Source organism: Ptychodera flava (assembly GCF_041260155.1).
Source record: "Ptychodera flava strain L36383 chromosome 23 unlocalized genomic scaffold, AS_Pfla_20210202 Scaffold_24__1_contigs__length_23054250_pilon, whole genome shotgun sequence".
Classification (NCBI taxonomy): Eukaryota; Metazoa; Hemichordata; class Enteropneusta; family Ptychoderidae; genus Ptychodera; species Ptychodera flava.
In genome coordinates, this window is record NW_027248278.1 from 12604702 (window position 1) to 12628255 (window position 23554).

At 36.8% G+C, this 23554-nt stretch overlaps 1 protein-coding gene across 1 annotated transcript; it reads left to right on the forward strand.

The window, feature by feature from the left end:
• Positions 1-2992: 2992 nt before the first annotated feature.
• On the forward strand, positions 2993-18919 carry LOC139125005 (uncharacterized). The gene is made up of 6 exons (XM_070691113.1): positions 2993-3072; positions 4187-4251; positions 5739-5759; positions 12115-12235; positions 17096-17273; positions 18649-18919. The coding sequence occupies exons 1-6, from the start codon at positions 3068-3070 to the stop codon at positions 18784-18786; spliced, it is 528 nt and encodes a 175-aa protein (XP_070547214.1). The 5' UTR covers positions 2993-3067; the 3' UTR covers positions 18787-18919.
• The last annotated feature ends 4635 nt before the right edge of the window (positions 18920-23554 follow it).

Genomic DNA, 23554 nt, shown 5'->3' on the forward strand with positions numbered 1-23554 from the left:
AAGTGATTAGAAGGTGACACTGGCCCCATTAACATACTTTTTACAAGGCTGAACATCGCTGGGGAAACTTTCTTATCCTTATATACAAAAGCAGCTTGCTTGGGGGAACGTACGACTTACAGTGTCATATAGGGGATTCTCCCCACCCATGACCTGAATTTGATTAGTATACAACATTCTGAAGGTCACGTTTTAAGATCATTCTCCTCCATGACCTTAAATTCAAGTAATTATGTTTAGAATTATCTAAAAGGCCATATTTACAGTTAACATTAGCGTGATTACACTACAATAGCTGGCCTAATTCTGAATACTCGCACATGTATTTAGCATTTTCGTTTTTAAAAAAATATTAATAATGTACATATTTTATGTATCCTTTTATATAAGTTTAATGGGGAATTTGTGTTTTAGCGGTCTTGTAAATTTTAAGTTTCGAAGTTCGAAGGTTTGTCAGTGGCTTTCTGAACGCAGCAAACGTATGACCTGGCACGTTTTAATGGCGCACTCTCTCGTAATTTACTAAAATAGTGTCAATCAGTACATGGACCATACGGCCACTGAAAATGGGAAACGGTCGAGATAGACACATAAATCTTTCTAGGCGTATTTCAACGGTTTGGGTAAATGCACATCGAAGATCTGTGTCATAGTGCATATAAGATAACCATATAGAATGTCGAAAAACAACTTTACACCGTATTAAAGCTGTGCCGAGAGGCTTCCCATCTAAAGCATAAAATTAGAAGGTACGACCCTTTTAAGGTAGTATGCACCTCTATAGTGAAAGACTTAAACTTTTTCTCAAACTTTCCTCAAGGAATCTTTCAATCATTCTCTTTCAAAATGTAGAATAAAAATAGGGGTTCACCGTGCAAATTTTGGTACTAGAGAAAGAAATTACCCAAGACTTACCGATATTTAAAATTCAAAATGGCCGCCATCCCTTTGTTAACTCTATGGAGAAAAATAAAAAATTTCGAATTTCGTAAAACTAAGCCGGCGAAAAGCTTTCCTTCACAAAGAGCTTTAAAACGAACAACCACATGTGGTATATCAGAAGAGAATTGTAAAAGTTTGAGAGAGAGAGAGAGAGAGAGAGAGAGAGAGAGCACGTTAAGTATAGCTACCCTTCTCATCCTTCAAACGACATATTCACCTTGAAAGTGAGGCCGTAAGTAGGGAACTGATTGTGTGTCCCCACTTGTGTCTTGAAAGTTTATGGTGTTTGTTTATAATGTTGATGGTACAGTCTCTTTACGTCAACAACACAAAGATAAATGTAAAAATCCCAAAGTTTTTTGAACTAAAGTACGTTTGCATATAAACCATTGACTTTTCCCGGCCGAATATTGACATCAAGATTTGTGGTTTCTTTGCTTTAAAAGTGTGACGTCACCAAAATGAAGATGGCTACTCAGAAAACAATGACGTATTTGTTTGTCTGACATACAGCTTACAAATCCACAAGTTACTTGTAATTTTAAAATATACTGCCTTGGGAGCTATTTTCCTGACCTTGGTGGTTGGGAAATCCTCTTTGAGAGCGAATCTTCTCTCTGTCAGCAAGTACCGTAAATTTCTTTTACAAGACTAAGCAGTACATATTACGTTGGTTGTTATGTAGCAGCTTAGGGGCTTTAGAAGTGTATACTAATAAAATATAACGAGAAGACAAATCCTGGGTTGCTTCGAGTATCTGCGTTAAATAAATACCTTTGAAGTACTGTATGTTCCGACAGCATGAACATCAATTTGCAGAATGGTTGAAGCGTAGAAGATTAGACTTAAATGGTCCCACAAAACCAAATTGATCATTTCGAACCTTAATCCTTCCGTTGATCAAATATAATAAATGGGTGAACAAAGACTGCGATGTAAGAAAGGGATAATAGAAACGAAATTATTGAAATATCTCTAAACAGAGGAACTGCGTCGATGTAGGCTATATGAGAGAGAGAGAGAGAGAGAGAGAGAGAGAGAGAGAGAGAGAGAGAGAGAGAGAGAGAGAGAGAGAGAGAGAGAGAGAACACTATATCCTGAGATTGTGATTGGGTACCATAGATGACGTAACAGTTACAATGTCAAATAAACATACAGAAACAAAACAATACACAAAAAAGAGGCCGAAATGTATTGCAAAGAAACGTAACGGACAGAAACAAGCATGCGATGTTAATGAACTTCCAAGTTCTTGAAGGCGGGAATACCAAAATAGAATTAATTGATCTGTCGATAAACCAACTAATCACAACAGAATTTGACATCTTGGAAGCTGCATCAGAGACTACCCGCAGACCCCGAAAGGCAGCTAGACTACTTGAAAAGCACAAACAGCTGGCGTGTTTTGCAATGGCAATGTTGCTACTGCAAATGAAAACATGATTTTGACAGATAAACACTTTTACAAGTTCCAGACGTTTGTTCCAGTATTCGCAGTTCTTTTTTTAAGGATTGGTTGACTGGTTTAATTGATTTTTTAGAAAAACAAGAAGAAACGTAGCCTTATAAAAATAACAAGTATTGTTTGAACAGCTGCAGATCTAGGGTCTCCTACAGTTTGACGATTGTTTATATAAGGGTAGTCAGATTTTATCGTTGGACACTGTATTTCATTGACATTTTCAGACAAATGAAGAAAGGAGAACTTTATAGGAAAGGTAGGTTTGTTCGAGTATCATGGCATTACAACAGGAAGTGATAAATCATTTCTTTGTATGAATGCCAAGAAATTCCGATAAGTCACTGTCTATATGCGCTCGCCTTTTAAGTATTTACCGCTAAGCATGACGTATTTTAGTGAAATTTGTAAAAGAGTGTTACAAACACGGACTATGTCTTTGTATAGCCTGACAAATAGTACGCAAGGAAAATCTGCGGATCAGCCTCTCACAAACATTGTCAGCCAATGGAATCTACTTCTCGCAAAACGTCATCCGCAAGTCCCGAAAGAGACATGATCGCGCAGCAACAAACACCTATATTAAATAAGATTGCTACACTTGAGTCGTCCCTCGCTGTCTTACCGATAAACGTTTATTCCTACATTTAGAAGTCTTGAACAACCATGAGGTATGTTAATTTTGCTGGTAGACAGAATTTTCCCCGAGGCTGTCTTTCGCCCAGTTTAATCGATGTATTAATTGCTTCGATTAAGTTTGTGTGCGATGTGTGATAGCGAGTATGTAAGTGCGAGTGCCCCAACAGCGGTGTCGAGTTATTGCAGTCAGAAAGATTGTAACTATTTAGCTCGGTTATTAAACCGCTCTCTTTGAGAATGGGGATCTTGCCGATTGGTTCTTCTGTTTCTTCTCCGCTAGGTGACAGGCTGCCATATGTTGTTAGTTCAAACCCGATTGAAAACACCATATCTCAACATATATACATGTATGTTACACTTTCAAATTTGAATTTGCTTCATTCTATTTTTGTACATTTTTTGCGAACTGGTAAGATCTGAGAGCAAGAGAAAAGCTTAACAACTTTTAATGTACCGAAAAAAGTAGAGAAGGTATTTTGTGCTAGGTGACTGGCCAGCAGAAACGTGAACGACATGTGATTGTTTACCCTAAGCAATGAAATATTGCCATCACATTATCATACTGACTATATTTCGATAATTTTCATATTTATTTCAAAACGGAGGAAAAATAGTGTATGCTTTTTCGGGAATTCACTCAATGGAAAAATTTCGCTGTCAGGAATACTTGATTTCACAGTCTTATTTAACATAATAAGATAATCACATAACATTCTGTCAACATAATACATGCCTGTGCTGCTCTTTCCTAAACTCACACACATGGTTATCTTTCTCAGAGGGCCTTCGTGCTTGATGTTCAAGCGGCCCGGCGTGCATCTGTTATAGTGTGGTCAAGCCCCTATAGAAACAAATCCCGACCCTTTAAACCCAAAACTGGCGGACAATTGCAGCTTCCCATGACTACAAAATGTCAGCCTATTTCCTTTTTTGAAACTTAACTGCAATGCTTACTTTTGTTGTTCTTGCACCAGAACTGATAAATTAAGAGATTATAGAAGGATTTTGAAGTTTGATTGTCGCTTGAACGACCTAAGAGAGACCTCTCAGTCTCCAGCAATTTTTCTAGATCCGGTTGGTTCATAAAAAATATATGTATTGGTCAGACTGCATTAACACCTTTGTTTTTATCTCGCCTTATTACAGATCAGTAATCATTTTAGTGGGTTTGCTGGTCATCTTATCCATCACAGCAGATGAAGCCGAATCAGGTGTGTACTTTGTAGTGTTTGGTAAAGTCATTTTACTCCAAAGTTTTTTCATGGTGCTTGATGAAAATCAAGACCGACTGAACGAAATCGGTCAGAAATGATCATGCATTGGTGAGAGAAGTAACGTCCCGAATACACTTAGGTAAAGGTATACTTATATATATATATATATATATATATATATATATATATATATATATATATATATATAATATATATATATATATATATATATATATATATATATATATATATATATATATATATATATATATATATATATATATATATGATGTCTAAAATAGTGATGGACAGGCGCACGCAAGGGGTAATATTTTCTGTTCGTAGCAGTTAATATCGAACATCGACGACGCCATTTGCCGAATCTAATTGTCATGACTATCCTTTAACGGACAGCTAATGAAACTGGTGGGGAAACTATGTCTCAACTTGGGGTAATCGAACCCAGTCGAGAGGAAAGCGAGCAAAAATAATTAGAGAATTCCTACTCTACACTATTAGCAAAAGAAAACGGCTAAGCTCTTCTATATTTGTACTTCAACGAGATCGAAAAATGCTTGTGATAATTCATCGCTTAAGCCGAGTCGTCGTTTTCAGATTAGCATACCGGAACAACGTAGCGTTAATGAATAATTTTTGCATAAATGAATAATCTTTGCATAAATGAATATACTTTGTAGAAATGAATACACTTTGCATAAATGAATATGATTTTCAATTATTATGACGATTTGCACAAAAGATTTTTTTTCGCATAAATGAATGCGCTTTGCATAAATGAATACACTTTGCATGAATAAATAAGCTTTGCATAAATGAATACGCTTTTTAGCGAATAGCATGAAATAGCTCTTAAAGAAATATTTTTTTAAAATGTTGCTCAGATTTAACAGGAGCTCACAATCTGTCTCTTCGTATAAGAGAGCCGGACTTTGACAATTAACATTCGAAAATAGTTCAACGCAGAGTACTTTTGCATCGCTAAATTTCGTCCCTGATGTTCAACTTATCCATCTATAGTGAGTTTTGTACAAATACTGTGTCATATCATTATCACACCTAATACATATTTTGTGTAAGATATTAGAGACGCTGCTGTAAGAATGCGTCTGATTGGTCCTAGGATTGTAAGCGAGACCCTATACAAGGAGTGAAATAGCATGAAATATTCGCAAGATTGAATATGAAAGAGCCTCTTATCTAACAGACTGAGTCTCCTTATTTTGCCTAGCAAAGTCTAGTGGCCTTAATTTATACTGTCACCTGTTCCAATTTTGCCACATTTACCATGGAAAGAGAAAATCTAACCAATCACAGATTTTAAGCGGCCGGCCGCTTTTTAAAAACAGCGCCCTCAAATGGGCATTTTGATACCAAGGAACGCCCCTTTGACCATATATGGGCATATTTAAATTAGAGGTGGCTGTATACCTTTAATATTTCTACTTCTCGAACTTCATTTACAGGTGATGCAACAACTGAGAGCGGTAAGATTACAATTATTTACATCTGTATAATGAATTTTAGTGTTTACAGTTGCACTTAACGCTAGTCATGTCATTAAACAGTGTTCATTGTAAAAAGGACAAATGTAAACATGTTATGTAAAAAACTCACAATTATGCGGTTTACGAGAACAGTGTCGAAAAATTCTTGATTTCTTTTTCAATCTGTTGCAGATGTAGGGAAATGGTTTCTCAACACATATTTACAGTGCTTGATATCAGATAAAACATGAATATTATTTCGCCCAAACGTCATTTTCAAATTAACAATCATATAGAAACAATGTAAATGAAGACTTCTTTATAAATGAATAATATTCACAAATGAATGCACTTTGAACAAAAATGTACGTCGCACATATTAATTTATTTTGCATAAATGAAAACACTTTGCATAAATGAATACACAGAGCACAAATGAATACGCTTTGAATAAAGGAATAACCTTTTCACTAATGGATACGCTTGGCACAAATGAATCCCATGACATACCCCTGATATGGTAACTGCCAGCACATATCTGGTCTGTTTCACTCTGATGCTGGCTTGCTTGGGATTCAGTTTGATGAGGGTTGTTTGCCAGATTATTATGGAAAAGGCTGTAATGAAACCAAGCAATGCAAAAATAGATCTCTCTGTGATCCCGTAATGGGGCAGTGTGCCTGCATGCCCGGTTGGAAGGGGCAGTTCTGTAATGAACCATGCCATGCTGGCTTCTACGGAGATCAATGTGCTAAACTTTGACAGTGTGAGAACAGTGCTCTCTATGACCAAATCAGTACGATTGTGCATGTACCAATGGGTTCACTGGGCGACTGTGTGGTGAACCATGTCAGGGGGGCTACTATGGTTAATACTGCGTTCTTCAGCATCAATGGCGCAACATGTGATTCTTCTGGAAGTTATTGCCACAGAGCCCCAGCATGGACATCACACCTTTGCGCCTTTCCACGTGAGCAAGGAAAGTATTGAATCTCCTGTGTAGAAGATTTTAAGTGTCCGAATGATGCAAGATGCAACAATGTCCGCGGATTTTGTTTGTGTAAGTTAGATTCAACAGGCCCATGATGTGATGGCCTGTGTGAGCCTGTTTCTTATGGGTTAGATTGTGCGCGGCCTTGCACATGCCACTGCAGAGGAAGCTGCCATGATAAAACTGGAAAATGCAGTTGTAAAACAGAATCACATGGTCTGAAGTGCGAGAACCCATATGTTGATGGACACTATGGCACCGATAGTAACCAGGGCTGCCTATGTCAAAATGGAGCCACGTGTGATAAGGTTGATCGGTCTAGCACATGTTCATCTGGTTAGACTGGTGACAAGTGTGATGAACCATGTGAGAAAGAAATCTATGAACTAGTTTGTAGAAGGTTATTTGACTGCAAAAATAATGGTATTTAGTCACCATGCTGAAGGATCATGCCTATGTACATCTGGTTGGGCGGGTGTGTACTCACGGATACTATTAGCCTCATTGTTGGCTTCGTTGTGAAAATATTTATAACAGTCAAATTGCGGTTAGGTGCAACCTAAAAAACTGGTGAATGCATATGCCTTGCTGGTTGGCGAGGGAAAATTGTGAACAGCCTTGCAACCAAGGATTTTTGGGTCACGAGTGTCTCAACACACGTGAGTGTCAAAACAGTGCACGCTGTTATACAGTGGATGGAAGGTGTGTTTACACTGCTTGTTTGAGAACCCTTTGTGCAAACATATACCCCGATGGTACATATGGTTTAGTCTGTCTTGGGGTGTGCCTGTGCGAGAATGGTGCTGAATACAGTCGATTTAATTGCTCCTGCTGTTGTACGCCTCTTGGGGTGTATCTATGGTGCTGAATGCAGTCGATTGGATGGCTTCTGCACTTGTACAGCTGGCTGGAGTGGTGCATATAGCAAGCGCCCTTGTCCAAGAGGATGGTAGGATGCAGATGCAAATGTGCAAATGGAGCAGTATGTGACGGGTACGTCATGATATATTGTTAAAAATGATTTTGGAAAATGCATGGAGGAACACCCTTGAAATAGATTTGTTACATTGGAGTGGAGCTGTTTGTGATGTTCCTTGTTTCTCAGATAAATGAGGACCATGCTGTAGCAAAGAATGTATGAGCAACAATGGGGTCATTGTGATCCTGTTGGCGGTAGATGTAGCTACCCAATTTGGCTTATTGGAATCTCTTGTGATGACATAAGGATTCCATTGTAATGAGTGGTGAAGGTAATGAAATGGAGGGACTTATTCTCCAACTGATGGGAGTTGCCGTTGCCCCGAGAGAATACATAGGCAACTTCTGTGAACACCGTTTCAAATTAAATGTTCCGTATCAAGAGAGCTATAGCAGAATCCATTACAATCGTCTCTGACAGCAAACAGTAGAATCCGTGATGTATCCATCAACATCCGGTAGTGGGAATCCAGCACTAGAATAATTAAAGGATTCCCTCAGGATTCCAAAGTATTCTAGCAAAGTCGAAAATCGTATCCAGCATAATCCTTTGTTGATTCAGCTCTTTTGCCATAGTGGAACATATTTACCATAATTATTATTGACAAATTTGTCAACTGCAGTGTACATGTAAGAACTGAGCTACTCGCAATCCTGTTGGTGGCACATACTTATGTTTATCAGGACGGACAGTGCAGTTATGTGATCAGATATGTGTGTCCAGTAAATGGGGCCAAACTGCATCAAGCAATGCAGTTGTTGCACAGGTAGCTGTAATTCTGAAACAGGCAGATACATATGCTCTCCAGGATACACTGGAATCTCATGCAGTGAACACTATCCGAAAGGTACATATGGAATCGATTGCAGTGGGTTATGCCAATGTATAATGGAGTGTGCAAAAGAGAAGATGACACATGTATATGTGCATCTGGTTGGAGAGGTCAATATCGTACGCGCAAATTCGATCATGTCACACCGTTCTCAAAGATTTACATTGGTTACCGGTAGAGGCTCGCATCAGATTTAAAATTTTGTTGCTAACATTCAAAATTATCCATGGAAATGCACCTATTTATCTGAGAGATTTATTAGATTTATATGTACCAGCTAGAGACCTGCGATCACGTGACAAATTATGTTTAACAAGCCCCGTGGCAATTTTAACAAGACATATGGACAGAGAGCGTTTTCAGTATGTGCACCTTACTATGGAATGATTTGCCATTTGAAATTAAGACTGCCAGAAGTGTAGATAGTTTTAAGCGCAATTTGAAAACCCATCTTTTTACTCAGTTTTATGTGTAATTTTCTGTTTTAATTTTCTGTGAGGTTGTACTTTTAATTATTTTATCCAGCTATGTACAATGCACTGAGACGTACGTGTAGTGCATTTTAAACAATTTTTAATAATAATAATAATAATAATAATAATAATAATAATAATATTGTGACGCAGCTTACCAAGAAGGCTTCTGGGGAAGTGGATGCACTAATGAATGTTTATGCATTGATGGAGCACTTTGTGACATAGTAACAGGGAGATGTAAATGTGTGTGTCAAAACAGTGCTATTTGCATAGTAGATGGTACTGTGGATTATTCTTCTAGATAGAAGAGACGTTACTGTGATGTGCCTTGTCCTAATTGTGTCTGGGGACCCGGATGCAGGAAAACATGCACATGAAATAATGGCGAAATATATGATCCTCCCAATGGTAAATGTGAATGTCAATGTCAGAATGGCGCAATTTGTAAAGTAGTTGTGACTACACAGCAGGATGGAGAGGCCGATACTGTGATTCACCATGTCCTGAAGGGTTTTGGGGTGCTGGCTGCAGAAATACTTGTACTTGTAACTTTGGCGAGTCCTGTGATTCAATAACAGGGAGATGAGCTCAATTTGAAAATTGGGGAGTTTGCAAACGAGATCGTACGTGTGAGTACATGGCAGGGTGGAGAGGTCGATATTGTGATGAACCATGTCCTGAAAGGTTTTGGGATGCTAGTTGCAAAGTCCTTGCACTATCACATATTAAGTCCTTTGATTCTGTGACAGGAAGATGCGACTGCCATTGTTAAAATGGGGGGGGGGGGTTGAAACAGAGACGGTACATGTGAGTGCATGGCAGGGTGGAAAGGTCGACATTGTGATGCACCATGTCCTAATTGATTTTTGGGTGTTATCTGCGCACAGCGATGTAGCTGTTCTAATTCGTAAGTTTATGACAGCATAGCTGGAATCTGAAAAATTATGCTGTTTGTATTATGCCCTTAATGGCACTTGTAAATGTAGACTTGGCTGGCGTGGGGTCTTCAGTGACACACCATGCCCCGAGGGCTTCTGGGGCGGTAGCTGTACAAACCGTGTGCTTGCAACATCGGTGAATCTTGTGATACTACAACTGGAACTTGTGAATGCCAGTATGAAAATGGTGCAGTTTGCATCTGTGACTGTACTTCAGGATGTAGAGGTCGATATTGTGACACACCCTGTCCAGAAAGATTTTGGGGTGTTGGTCGTACCAATGTATGTAACTGCCAAAAAGGCAGGGTCTGTAATGTATATTGTGGCCGATGTGAATGTCCATGTAAGAATGATGCGGCGTGTAATGCAATAGGTGCATGTGACTGTACTGTGAAACACATTGTCCCGAGGGCTTCTCGGGACCTAACTGCAGGAATCAATGGAATATCGGACTGTCCTGTAATGTTTACACCGGCAATTGTGAATGTCAGTGCAAAAATGGTGCAGTTTGCAAAACAGATGGTAGCTGTGATTGTACTGCTGGATGGAGAGGGCGGTACTGCGACTCGAATGTCCAGAGGGACTCTGCTGGAACCCTTGTGTGTGTAGGATTGGCGAGACCTGTGATAAAACAACTGGCAGGTGCAACTGCCATTGCCAGAATGATCGAGAATATAATGGATATGGTATCTGTGAATGCACAGCTGGGTGGAGAGGTCGGTATTCTGATGCGCCATGTCCTGATTGCTTCCTCGGGTCCTGGCTTCAGAAACCCATGTGCCTGCCTCCTTAGCCAGTTGTGCGATCTGATGACCAGTAAATGTGATCGCCAATGTAACGATGGCGCAACTTAACAAAGCAGATGGCATTTGTGAGTGTAGCGCAGGTTGGAGGGGCAGACACTGTGGTTATCCCTGCCCCAGTGGATTCTGGAGTACTGGCTGTTTTAAGTTATGTGCTTGTGCCTGCAGCGAAGATTTTAATCCAGTATCTAGACTCGGTGAATGTAACTGCAAATATGGAGCTGGTTGTATCGTAGATGGTACCCGTGTATGTACTCCTGGATTTAGAGGAAAATTATGTGATGCTCCTTGTCCTTCTGGATTCTGGAGGCTAGATGCTTAAACAGATGTTCGTGCCAGCGTCACAGCATTTGTGATGCTTGTTACACAGATCTAGAACGATTGCAAAAACCATATGAATACAACAAATATGCCAAGAACCGTGTTAATAAATGCCGATGTGCATATTTCGGTATGTTCAATTTAGTTACTGGGGAGTGTCTCTGTCGAGCAGGCTATAAGGGGTCAAGATGTGAAACAAGAAGTAAGAAAACAATTGATTCATTGTTTTCATTTGACTGTTCTAAAGGGATGCAAGCATTTAAATATGACTTATAATATTAATGCTTTTAAAGTGTATGAATAAATGCCGATAAGGTAGAATGAATTGATATCAATATTGACCATCATTTATGAACAACTTGTGAATCAAAAGTCAGATTATTTAGTTAGCTTATATAAAACCATAGCATAACATGACACAGCGCAGACTATGAACATAATGCACACGCATACTAAAACATCTTCTATTTGTGATATGAAAAACTTAATGTCAACATAAAAACACGACAAATAAAAGAAAACGTGTATGTATGTATATATTATAAGACATTATATATATATATATATATATATATATATATATATATATATATACACACACACAATGTCTTATAATATGTCTATGTGTATTTCTGTATGTATCTCGCTATATCTCGTTCCGTTTGTTCATGTATATGTCTTACATAATGATAAAAAACACGATTGGAACTAATTTGGGATAATTGGATGGTGAAGTAAGGTTGTTGTAGCCAGCAAATGTAAGCTTATCTGCTTCTCTTTCTAAGTTACACTCTTGTTTTTATGAGCAATTTGTAATATTACAATATTCAGCTATATGGCACCTAACACATTTGAGAAATTTAAAAAATATGAAGATCCAATTATCCAAAACTAGTTGCAATTGTGTAAAACGTAATAATCAAATGACGTTTAATAGTTAAATAAGACTTGATATCAATCTGGACGTGAGTGTATGATAACAATGTTAATACGACAATGTTACTTTTATGTATAGGTTTTACCGGGCCAATCACCTTTCGAGCAGAACAGACTATTTCAGGCAATATAGTGAGGTGCACGTCATTTTCCATGCATACAATACGTGGTAACACAATTCACGAATGCCGCAACATAAGGTAATTAATATTCAACAGAAAACCTATTTGAGCAAACCGTGTAGGATAGAGCTAGGTATGTAGCCATTGGTATGCTCTGCGAGCTAGTGGTACTTACCCTCAATGTTATATATAATCCTTATTTTATGCATGAAGATAACATTATTTCATATAGGCTACCTGGCAAAGCACATTTGAGATTTTTTCATATACACTATTACAGAGGGCGAATCCACAGTTATGCTATGAAGACATATAACTACCCAGACCTGACAAAGCTAAAACAAAATTCTACAATTTTTTTAAGTTTACACAAAAAATCTGGCCGTTTTTGCCATTAAATCTATTATGTCACAAATATGAAATAGACTTTTAACAGAAAAATATTGGGAATCTACAGCTGTAACAGTCATATTTTGAAGGGTACCGCAAAATAACAGTGTTGCAGATTTGCATGCATTTTTGTTAAAACTGTCTTCTTATAAGTTATCTGCTGAGCTTGTTTTTGAATATAACCTGGCTTGTTAGGTATCATTAGAAAGATAATTCACTAATCTTTGAAATGACATATTGTAACATGCAATATCTTCTATAGTGTTCATGATATATAACCAAAACGTACTCCTTACCCCAAAGTTTACATTGAAAATTTCAGTCATAGCTAAAACAAAATTCTACAATTGTTTTAGCTAGACACATAAAATCTGGCCGTTTTTGCTATTAAATCTATTTCATTTGGTACAGGGCCATGTCAGAATATGAAATAGACTTTTAACAGAAAAAATATTGGAAATCTACAGCTGTAACAGTCACATTTTGAAGGGTACCGCAAAATCACAGTATTGCAGATTTGCATGCATTTTTGTTAAATTTGTCTTCTTATAAGTTATCTGCTGAGCTTGTTTTTGAATATAACGTGGTTATTTAGGTATTATTAGAAAGATAATGTACTAGTCTTCAGAATGACATATTGTAACATGCAATATCTTCTATAGTTTTCATGATATATAACCAAAACTTACCCCTTACCCCGAAGTTTACATTGAAAATTGAAGTCAAAGCTAAAATCAAATTCCACCATTTTCTTTACCTAGACATATAAAATCAGGCATTTATTTGTATGAAATCTATTTCATTCGGTAATGGGTCATGTCAAAAATATAAAATAGACTTTTAACAGAAAAAAGATTGGAATTCTGTAGTTGTAACAGTCAGATTTTGAAGGGTACAGCAAAATCTCAGTATTCCTGACTTGCGTGCATGTTTGTTGAATCTATCGTCTTGTAAGTCATCTGCTGAACTTCTTATAGAATATAATGTAAGTTGTTAGGTATCATTAGTAAGATTATTTACTAGTCTTTAAAATGACATATTGTAACATGCAATATCTTGTACAGATTTTTATGAAATATGACCAAAACTTACCCCATACCCCAAAATTTACATCGAAAACTACTGTCATAGCTAATGTCAAATTCAAGCAATGTTTTTACGCAGACATAAAAAATTAGGCAATTTTTTGTATGAAATCTGTTTTATTTTGTACTTGGCTATATCAGAAATATGAAATGAACTTTTAACAGGAAAAATATTGGGATTCTATAGCTGTAACAGCTGTATTTTTGAGGGTACCGCAAAATCTCAGTATTCCTGATTCGCATGCGTTTTTGTTGAATCTGTCATCTTATAAGTTGTCTACTGAGCTTGTTATTGATTATAACCGGGTTTGTTTAGTATCATTGAAAAGGTAATTATCTGGTATTCACAATGAAATATTCTAACAGGCAATATCTTGTATAGTTTTCATGGAATATGACCAAAACTTACCCCATACCCCAAGGTTCATATTGAAAGTACAGTCATAGATAACGTGATCAATTTCCGTGAATTTTTAGCTAGACATGACAAAAATAGCTCTGTTTCGGTATTAAATCTGTTGTATATGGAACTGAGTCATATCAAAAATGTGAAATAGACTTTTAAAAGAAAAAATATTTGGACTGTATAGTTGTAACAGCCATATTTTGAAGGGAAATGAAAAATCGCAGTACCACAAACTGGCACCTTTTTTGTTAAATTCTTCTTCTCGTAAGTCATCTGCTGAACTTATTTTGTGACACAATCTGGTTTGTGAGGTATCATTAGTAGGGCAATTTATTCTTCTTTAAGATGAAATATTGTAATATACAATGTCATTCATAGTTTTCCTGGAATATGGTCAAACTTTACCCCATACCCAAAAAGTTCAAATCGCAAATTACGGCTCATCTTAAATTCTACCATTTTTTGCTGCACATAATACAAAAGGCAATTCTTATTTAAAATCTGATTTATTTGTTACAAAAGTATGTCACAAGTATAAAATTAACTTTTAACGGGAAGATGATACAATTTAGTAGCCACTTGGATCATTTTGGAGGGGGAACCCATATATTGCAAATGTATGTGTTTCGGCAAATTTGCCCTGATACCTGGGTACCCTTTCAAATATGATCCAAAAGGCTACAAAATCATATTATGTTCCTGTTAAAAGTTAATTTCATATTTGTAACATACTTTTTTAACAAAAACACAGATTTCATAGATTGCGGCATGTTAAGTTAATAATTTGTAAAAAAAGGTAGAGTTTCAGATTTGCAGTAATTTGCTGTGTAAACCTTGGGGTTAGGGGTAAGCTTTGGTCCTATTTCATGAAACCTAAACAAGACATTCCATATTACAATATGTCATTTTAAAGACTAGTTAATTACCTTTCTATTGATACCTAACAAGCCAGGTTATGTCAAAAATCAAGCTCAGCAGATGACTTATAAGAAGACAGATTTAACAAAAAAGCATGCGAGTTTTCAATACTGTGATTTTGCGAGACCCTTCAAAATATGACTGTTACAGCTGTAGAGTCCCAATATATTTTCTGTTAAAAGTCTATTTCATATTTGTGACATGTCCCAGTACCAAATAAAAAGATTTTATATAAAGCATTGGCTTATTTGTTATGTCTAGCTAGAAAATTGGTAGAATTTGACGATAGCTACGAAAGTAATTTTCGATATAAACTTAGTCGTATGGGGTAAGTTTTCGTCATATTCCGTGAAAACTAGATAAAATATGGCATATTAAAAATATGTCATTTTAAAGAGTTGTAAATTAGCTTTTCAATGGTACCAAATAAACATGGTTATGTTATAAAATAAGCGCAGCAGATGACCTACGATGGGACAAAGTTAACAAAAACACATATGAGTCTGCACTGCTGTGATTTTGCAGTACTCCACAGAATATGCCTGTTACAGCCATAGAATCCCAATATTCTTTCTGTTAAAAGTCTATTTGATATTTCTGACATGTTCCTGTACCAAATAAAACAGATTTAATAGCAAAAACGGGCAGATTTTATATGTCTACTTAAAAAAATGGTAGAATTTGGTTTTAGCTTTGACTGAAATTTTCAATGTAAACTTTAGGGTATGGGGTAAGTTTTGGTTATATATCATGAAAACTATACAAGATATTGCATGTTACAATATGTCATTCTGAAGATTAGTTAATTATCTTTCTAATGATACCTAACAAGCCAGGTTATATTCAAAAACAAGCTCAGCAGATAACTTATAAGAAGACAAATTTAACAAAAATGCATGCAAATCTGCTACGCTGTTATTTTGCGGTACCCTTCAAAATATGACTGCTACAGCTGTGGATTCCCAATATTGTTTCTGTTAAAAGTCTATTTCATGTTTGTGACATGTTCCTGTACCAAATAAAATAGATTTAAAAGCAAAAAAGGCCAGATTTTTTGTGTCAAGCTAAAAATATTGTAGAATTTGGTTTTAGCTATGACTGAAATTTTCAATGTAAACTTTGGGGTATGGGGTAAGTTTTGGTTATATATCATGAAAACGATTGATGATATTGCATGTACAATATGTCATGTTGAAGATGAGTAAATTATCTTACTAATGATACCTGAGAAGCCAGGTTATATTAAAAAACAAGCTCAGTAGATAACTTATAAGAAGACAATTTTAACAAAATGCATGCAAATCTGCAACACTGTGATTTTGCTGTACGCTTCAAAATATGACTGTTACAGCTGTAGATTCCCAATATTTGTTCTGTTAAAAGTATATTTCATATTTGTGACATGTCCTTGTATCAAATAAAACAGATTTCAGACAAAACAGATTGAGATTTACTGTAATTTGCAATGTTAAATTTTGGGGTAAGGGGTAAGTTTTGGTTATATTTGACAAAAACTGTAGAAGATATTGCATAGTGCAATACGTCATCTTAAAGAGGAATAAATTTTCTTTCTAATGATACCAAACAAATGAGGTTATACTAAAAGGTGAGCTCAGCACATTACTCAGAAGAAGACAGATTTGACGAAAATGCATTTGGCTTGGAAAATCATGATTTTGCGGTACCCATCAAAACATGACCATAACAGCTATTCCGTCCCTATATTTTTTCTGTTAAAATTCCATTTCGTATTCTAGGGATCCCAAGGCTTCTGAAAAATACAGGTTTGTTATCCTGTGGGGGGGGGTGCACGTAGACCCCTCTAGCCCACGGCCTATATCTGGTTTAAAAATTTGGCACTGTGAGTTTATTGCTTACAGAAAGAAAAACTTACCAATGTGCTTTTCGGCTAAACCACGGATGGTAAATATAGACCTACCCGTCCAAGTACTCACTCAATATTTATGTAGTACCTCTCTTCCCAAAGGTGGGGTTATTTAAATGTTGTCTATATTATTTGTATATTTTATTCCACAAGCATATGTATTGAACTCTTCGATCCATATCATTGGCAATGGTTCGGTAAGTTTTGCAATTGTCAGCACCGAGCTCTTAAGTTGCATTTTTAAACATTGTTAGGGTTGACACTGGCACTCACGAAATGAAGTTCCCGAATGGCGTCACTTGTAGGGAGCGTTGGATCGACAGGGTGCCATCCATTCACAACACACATATTGGAGTCCATACGGACACCAAAGACTTCTGCAGGGAGGTTCTACAGCTACCACAGCAAGAATCCTCTTGCCATTCGTTCTGGGTAGGTAGAAAACTTTATGCAGTTTATCTTTGTATCAACATTTCCGATTACATATTCTGCACAGAAGTTGTTCTTTTTCTAATTGGTGTCCCATAAATGTGTAAAATATGTTTATTAGTAAGGGTTTTCTCCTCTTTGCCTAATAACAGGATATGTAATTTCCGGTGTTTGTGCTGAGGACAAATGATTCTGTAGTTTCCCTGACTATGGTGGGGGGGGGGGGCTAGTTATTAAATGAATGATAACCTGTAGTGAACTTTTATAGGGTCTCAAATGCTATCATGGCACCAAGCTTTACCTAAACTACGAGCGTGGTCGTTCCCGCTTTATTGTTCAAGACTAGTCATTCCAGAATACCGCTGTTTCCCTTTTCACGCGGATTAATACTAGCATTATCCCCAGTTTATTTTCGATACACTTAGGGGCGTTGGGGTTGCCTTTAATATCAGCTGTAATGTTTGGATTGATAATTCATGTGTGAGCCTTCGGGTTAGAACTATGATTCTACGACAATTACGCTCAACTCCTCGATCAAATATGTAACTTCTTTCTTCAAGTCACAATTTGATCTGCAATCACATTAGAGCTACACGTGGTTTAAAAGGCACACTTTTAGTGACTGTGATAACTGAAGAGATGAACTCTAATGATTGTTTTCCAAGTCATTGTGTCTTCCGCACTCTTGCTGTCTTCATTGTGACAAGCCCGACATGGTTCATATTTTACCGCCTTGTTTGCCCTAAAACTCTTGAATGTCCATGCTCCCTCCCATACTATCACTTAGTGTCATGGTTCTCCGATATGAATATTCTTTATTCCTATCCAGGTCATACCCTTATTGCGCAGCCTCTATATCAGAATGCCTGATTTCTCCAATTAGAAAGCGACAGTCTGTCCGTCTTCTCCAAACTACTCCTAGCACCCGACTTTTCTTCAAGTTCAGAAATGTTGTTCTTAAAATGTTAGATTAATGGGGGGTATTCGTTTCTCATGTGTTTTTTATATCTTCCCTTGATGATATAAACAGGTGATATTATGTTTCATACACTCTCTATCATTAGATCAATTACACTCAATTTCATATGCCTTTAGTTTCTAATACTGGGGTCTGTGAATATCAAATTAGAATATTCAAAGTCAAACAATAACATTGTCATTGCAATTTTTTCAGCGGCTGCAATGCCACATATGTCACAAATGGAAAGTTATGTGGGAACTTTTGCGCCTTCTATATTCCTTAACAGAATTATGCATGCAAACGGTCTATGTTAAAGAACCCGGATAATCATTTTGCCGAAACAATACAGTTTCAAACCTCTTATATTTTGTCATCTCACTTAAACGGTATTTGGTGTACGTTCTGGCTATTTCGCAGGTGGAGGCATGGTATAAATGCACCACAACCAGAGAAGAACGCATTCAATGGCTGAAAGGGGATTGGCAGGCTGGCATTTACTATGATTCTGGATTTTTAAAACACTTACGATGTGTCATACCGGTGTCTACGCTGTAGAGTAATCAAGCGATGGCGCTACTACTTTTTTGCTGCGTCACAAAGGGACTTTAAACATCTCAATATTTTCATTAAGAAGTTCTACTGAGCTAAGAATCGTAATTTTACTAGACCAAGTAACAAGTAATTCTCAAACGGTTTCAAACAATTTAGAAATTACAAAATATAACTGAGTTACTGAAAACTGTCTACTAGAATTATCGTGAAAATGATGAATTTGACTTCGAACTTTTATTTCTCTAGGAGTGTTGGTTTCCTGTAATTCTATGGAAAAGGCGGGAGTGAGGGACTGAGTTACGCCCTAATTCATAATACATTATTAATTATATATTGCTTCTGTTAAAATAATTGTAAATTAATTTCTAAAACGTCTACCTAGTCTTGTAGTGCTTAAATATATTGTAGTTTTTTATCATGACATGTTGGTATCGTTACTGAAACTACATGTTTATGAATGTTATCTTTCAATAAATGCCACGTGTATCAAAAATATGCCTTTAGGGACAAGTAGCTGTAATGTTTCTCACTATTGTTGTTGTTATGACAACTGAAATTCTTTGTTCTACTCATCAAACATGTTGAGACACCAGTATCCAAGTGCGGTTGTAAATTCAGCCTGAAATGTGTAAACCGCATTGCTATTGATGACAGGTGAATTCTGGTCTGAATAGATTTGAAATGTAAACAATAATAATGTATTTTTACGTATATACACTGTATTGACGCGATACATAGATATTTGCCTTGGGGTAGATCAAGAACTCGCAAATCCGGTCAATCAAATCAGAAGACTGACAGATCTAGTTCTAAATCTGGCAACACTGCTGTTTTCTTCTACTCTGACAAGTCCCCACGTAAAGGTAACAAATTACGGTTTAACAAAATGAATGTGATACTTATGATTTAACACAATTTTTTATGTGTTGAAAATTGTTCTCATTCTGAATTCTGGAACTTTTATCGATAGTTTTCAAAAGCAGCGATTTGTTTACATATTCTAAAAAACACCAACTTTTGACATAGAAGAATACATCGAATGGGAGCTAGTCAAAGAAAAGGAACTTACGCACAATTTTCCACTAAATGATTGTCTCTTGACTGCCATGGCATATCAGCTGGTCGAGGACATTGAATAAATCACTCGTTTGGACTATTTTGTTCATGAAAGCATCGTTGGTAGAGCATCCAAGGGACTTTTTAAAGACAATAACTTGATGTTCACATTGGTTTAACATTTAAATGTAATGAAACAAAGTAAGTCTCAAAAATACCGAAAGAAAAGCGCCTTGCCCGGAGTGAACTACAATTTATATGTTGTGTATGATTGGTTTTGCCCAACAAGGGCTGACGTACACATCGCCTTCTGCAACGCCCTCATTGGCTGCATGCAGAACATAAAAATAAACTAGGCTGGAAAAGGTTCTATGCTGGATGTCGACAAATATGGACAAATGATAAAACATCGAATGGAATCATTCCATTTCGTTTTGGAATAATTCCAAATTGGAATGGTTCCAAATTGGAATTAACAAATTGTAAATTCCAATTTGGATTTTTAGTACAGGTGTCACAACTGAAATAGCGGCTTCTCCAAAATTTGCAGAATATCAAAAAGTAGATGTTGTTGTGACAAAGTTATTGCTCGATCGGCATATACATTAAATTCATGTTGACAAACTTTCTAAGGGGCGTAGGGTTCATTCATACCGTTAAGGTAAGTACCATTTGATTTTTTTTGGGGGGGGGATGGAGGATTCAGAGAATGAAAATGTCTTAATCACTCAAAGAAAAAAAACAAATTTTGCTCCAACACTGAAAGTTCGAGCAGATAAATTTTACATTAAGGGAAAGGCCCACTTACACTTTATTGAGACAAACCTTATCACTAAAAAATCTTGTTCACACAATATTTCCTCTCACCCCTTCCACAAGTCACATAATTCTTCCCCTTGGGAAAGTTCTGTGCACGTGGTATCTTATGACTATTATCTCATGCCTCGTATATGCCGTGCCTCGTATATCGAACGTCGCGGGCTCCATTATATAGTCTTGCCCGAATACATGGGTTTATAGCCAAAAAACCGGTGACAATTTGCCTGACGCCAGGAGAGCAAATGTCGTCTGCTGCAAGGGCACAATAAACCCATGAATTCAGGTAATAATATTTTTATTACATGCCTCTTCACAGCTAATACTATATGATATTTAGTTACATACAATTTTACCAGTCATCGACCAGATTTTAACGAAAGTCAAAATAGAAGCGCCCGCATGGATATTTTACATCTAGAGTTAAGCATCTACTTTGACGTCGGAAAACGTGGAACGTTTCAATGGACCGGGTAACGATCGAAACCGTTCATTACATCGTTCACCGGCCAGCTAACTCCACAGATTCAAATCAAAGCACTGATTGCATTCACATGGAGGCATGTAATAAAGGTTGTTGGTGACGTTGCAGGTCGCATAGTCATCAATCGACTGACAGTGAACCAGAATTATTTTCGACTCAACAACTCCGGGTGGTAAAGATGATTAAATTTGTTGTTTTTGATTAGAAATACAGTTTTTACAAAATTGAACACAATTTGAACTAATTTGGGAGAATTGGATCTTCATATTGTGCTCTGTGCCTGAAACAAGTGTATAATTAAAAAAAAAGCGGATGAGCTTACATTTCCAGATTAAAGTACTTCACTATCCAATTATCCCAAATTAGTTCCAATCGTGTTGAAGGTACCTCATACGTAGGGAGCATATGTTTTGACTGAAGAAACATGCTACTAATTTTCATCGTTCCCGTAGCATCAATTTACGCGTGCATAAACATCGCCAAAGGGCTCAATGTTGGTTGTGTGATTGACGAAATGGCGCCATCAACGAGTTCCCTATAAACTTGTCGATACTTAGAATGTTAGTGCGCCCCCATGTCAATCGATTACAAAGGGTCTCCAAAAGAGAGTGTACATTAATTCAGATGGTGTGTAACTTCGTTATCCAGTCTGTTTCTCTAAATTTATAATGTTTGTACGCATGCCTGTTGTAAGTAATTATGAAGAACATGTAACACTATTTGAACTAATTTTGGAAAATAGGATCTTAATCGAAATTGTTCAAGTTTATCAAAAGTGTTGGATGCCCTAGAGCTGAAAGTTGCAATTACCCATAAAATTACCCATAAAATGAAGAGAATTCCAAAAAACTAAATAAATAAATAAATGAATGAATAAAGCTGATTGAACGAACATTAGAACAATATCCTATTCTCACAAATTAATTCCAATCTTCGTATGTCCTTTTATTCATTACCAAGTTCAACGATCACAGTAAGGGTAGTGTTTAACAAGACAGTATAACTGTAGGATATTTTAAAAGTTTTTTTTTTCAACGACATCCTTCTTTAATGAGGGAATGTTCTACACTCTTGTTTCTCTAGTATTGCACAGGAAGTACCATAGTCGCTGTAGGGTCGCAACTAGGTGAAGCTTAAACCTTTTAAGATAAAAACAGTGGTACTCTGTCATTCATGGATAGAGGGCGATTTCACGGTGGGAGCCAATACACGACCAAAGGCAGCTTTTGGCAATAAGCTAGCTACTGATCAAAATAAGGGGAGAGCTGACCACCAGTATATTGCCCGGGGTATATTGCTACTCATTATGCAGGTAAGAGAGTTATCGGATGCCTTTTTTTAAGGTGACGTTTGCTGCAGTAACGTTCTGTTTACAAGAAGATCGCTGAACATCGCTGAAGGACACACTCGTCTTCCCTTATACACAAGAACAGCTGGCTTGTGTGTGTGTGTGTGTGTGTGTGTGTGTGTGTGTGTGTGTGTGTGTGTGTGTGTGTGTTGTCATAGCAGCTTAAATAGGGGTCGGGTACCAAGCCGAAGATGGGCAGGAAAATGTGATATGTAGTATACAGATGTCCAGTCAGATCTCTGTAAACGTCGTCAGAATAGAGAAATATCTCTCTTACTGTCAACATGTGATGCATTTTAATGGCCCAACAGTAGTTACTATTTGTATTTTCATAGTAACATTCTGTAAGCCAACAACGTATCCTTCTTGTTCTCGTATTATATTGAAATATACGGATCAATCTTTGTACCTGTTGTGAACACTGCGATTGGTTTAGACCAAAATTCAGGTGCTAAGAATAACATTGGACAAATCAGGCACACACGTTTCATTATTGTTCCATATTAAGTATCGATTCGTGTTTTTGCTTAATTGCTTTAGTCAATCGCTACTTATTACCATAATTATTTTGAAGGGCGGTGCAAAGAAAATTATTATTTCACAATTCAAGTAGTGTTTAAATCATCCCGCCAACATTTTCACTTCAGAACTTATCAATAACAGTCGGGGTCATTACACTGTCGATGCATTTCATCGTTGTTTCATTTTTTTATCTCAAACTAAACCGGATAGTGTCTTGCGATTGGTCAATCTCATCTTAACGGTTAATAACCTGTCGCAGTGGTTGGCTTATTTCGCCGTACGGTTTGTTCTACTTTGTGTTTTTTATGCATGTCTTTACCTTGTGGTAAGATAAGTGATATATTACAATATTAATTTCTACATAATATTTTATGAACATTTATGATATTGTTATTTCCTGGTGCCGTGTTTTTCAAAATCAAATGAACTAGTGTCTTCATAGAAAGCTACTTCACACAGAATGCTTTATACATTTTTCATGACTAGAGTGTCTGCAAGTCCCTGAACTCAATCTCCGCACAGAGATTGTGTTGCGGCGTGAATGA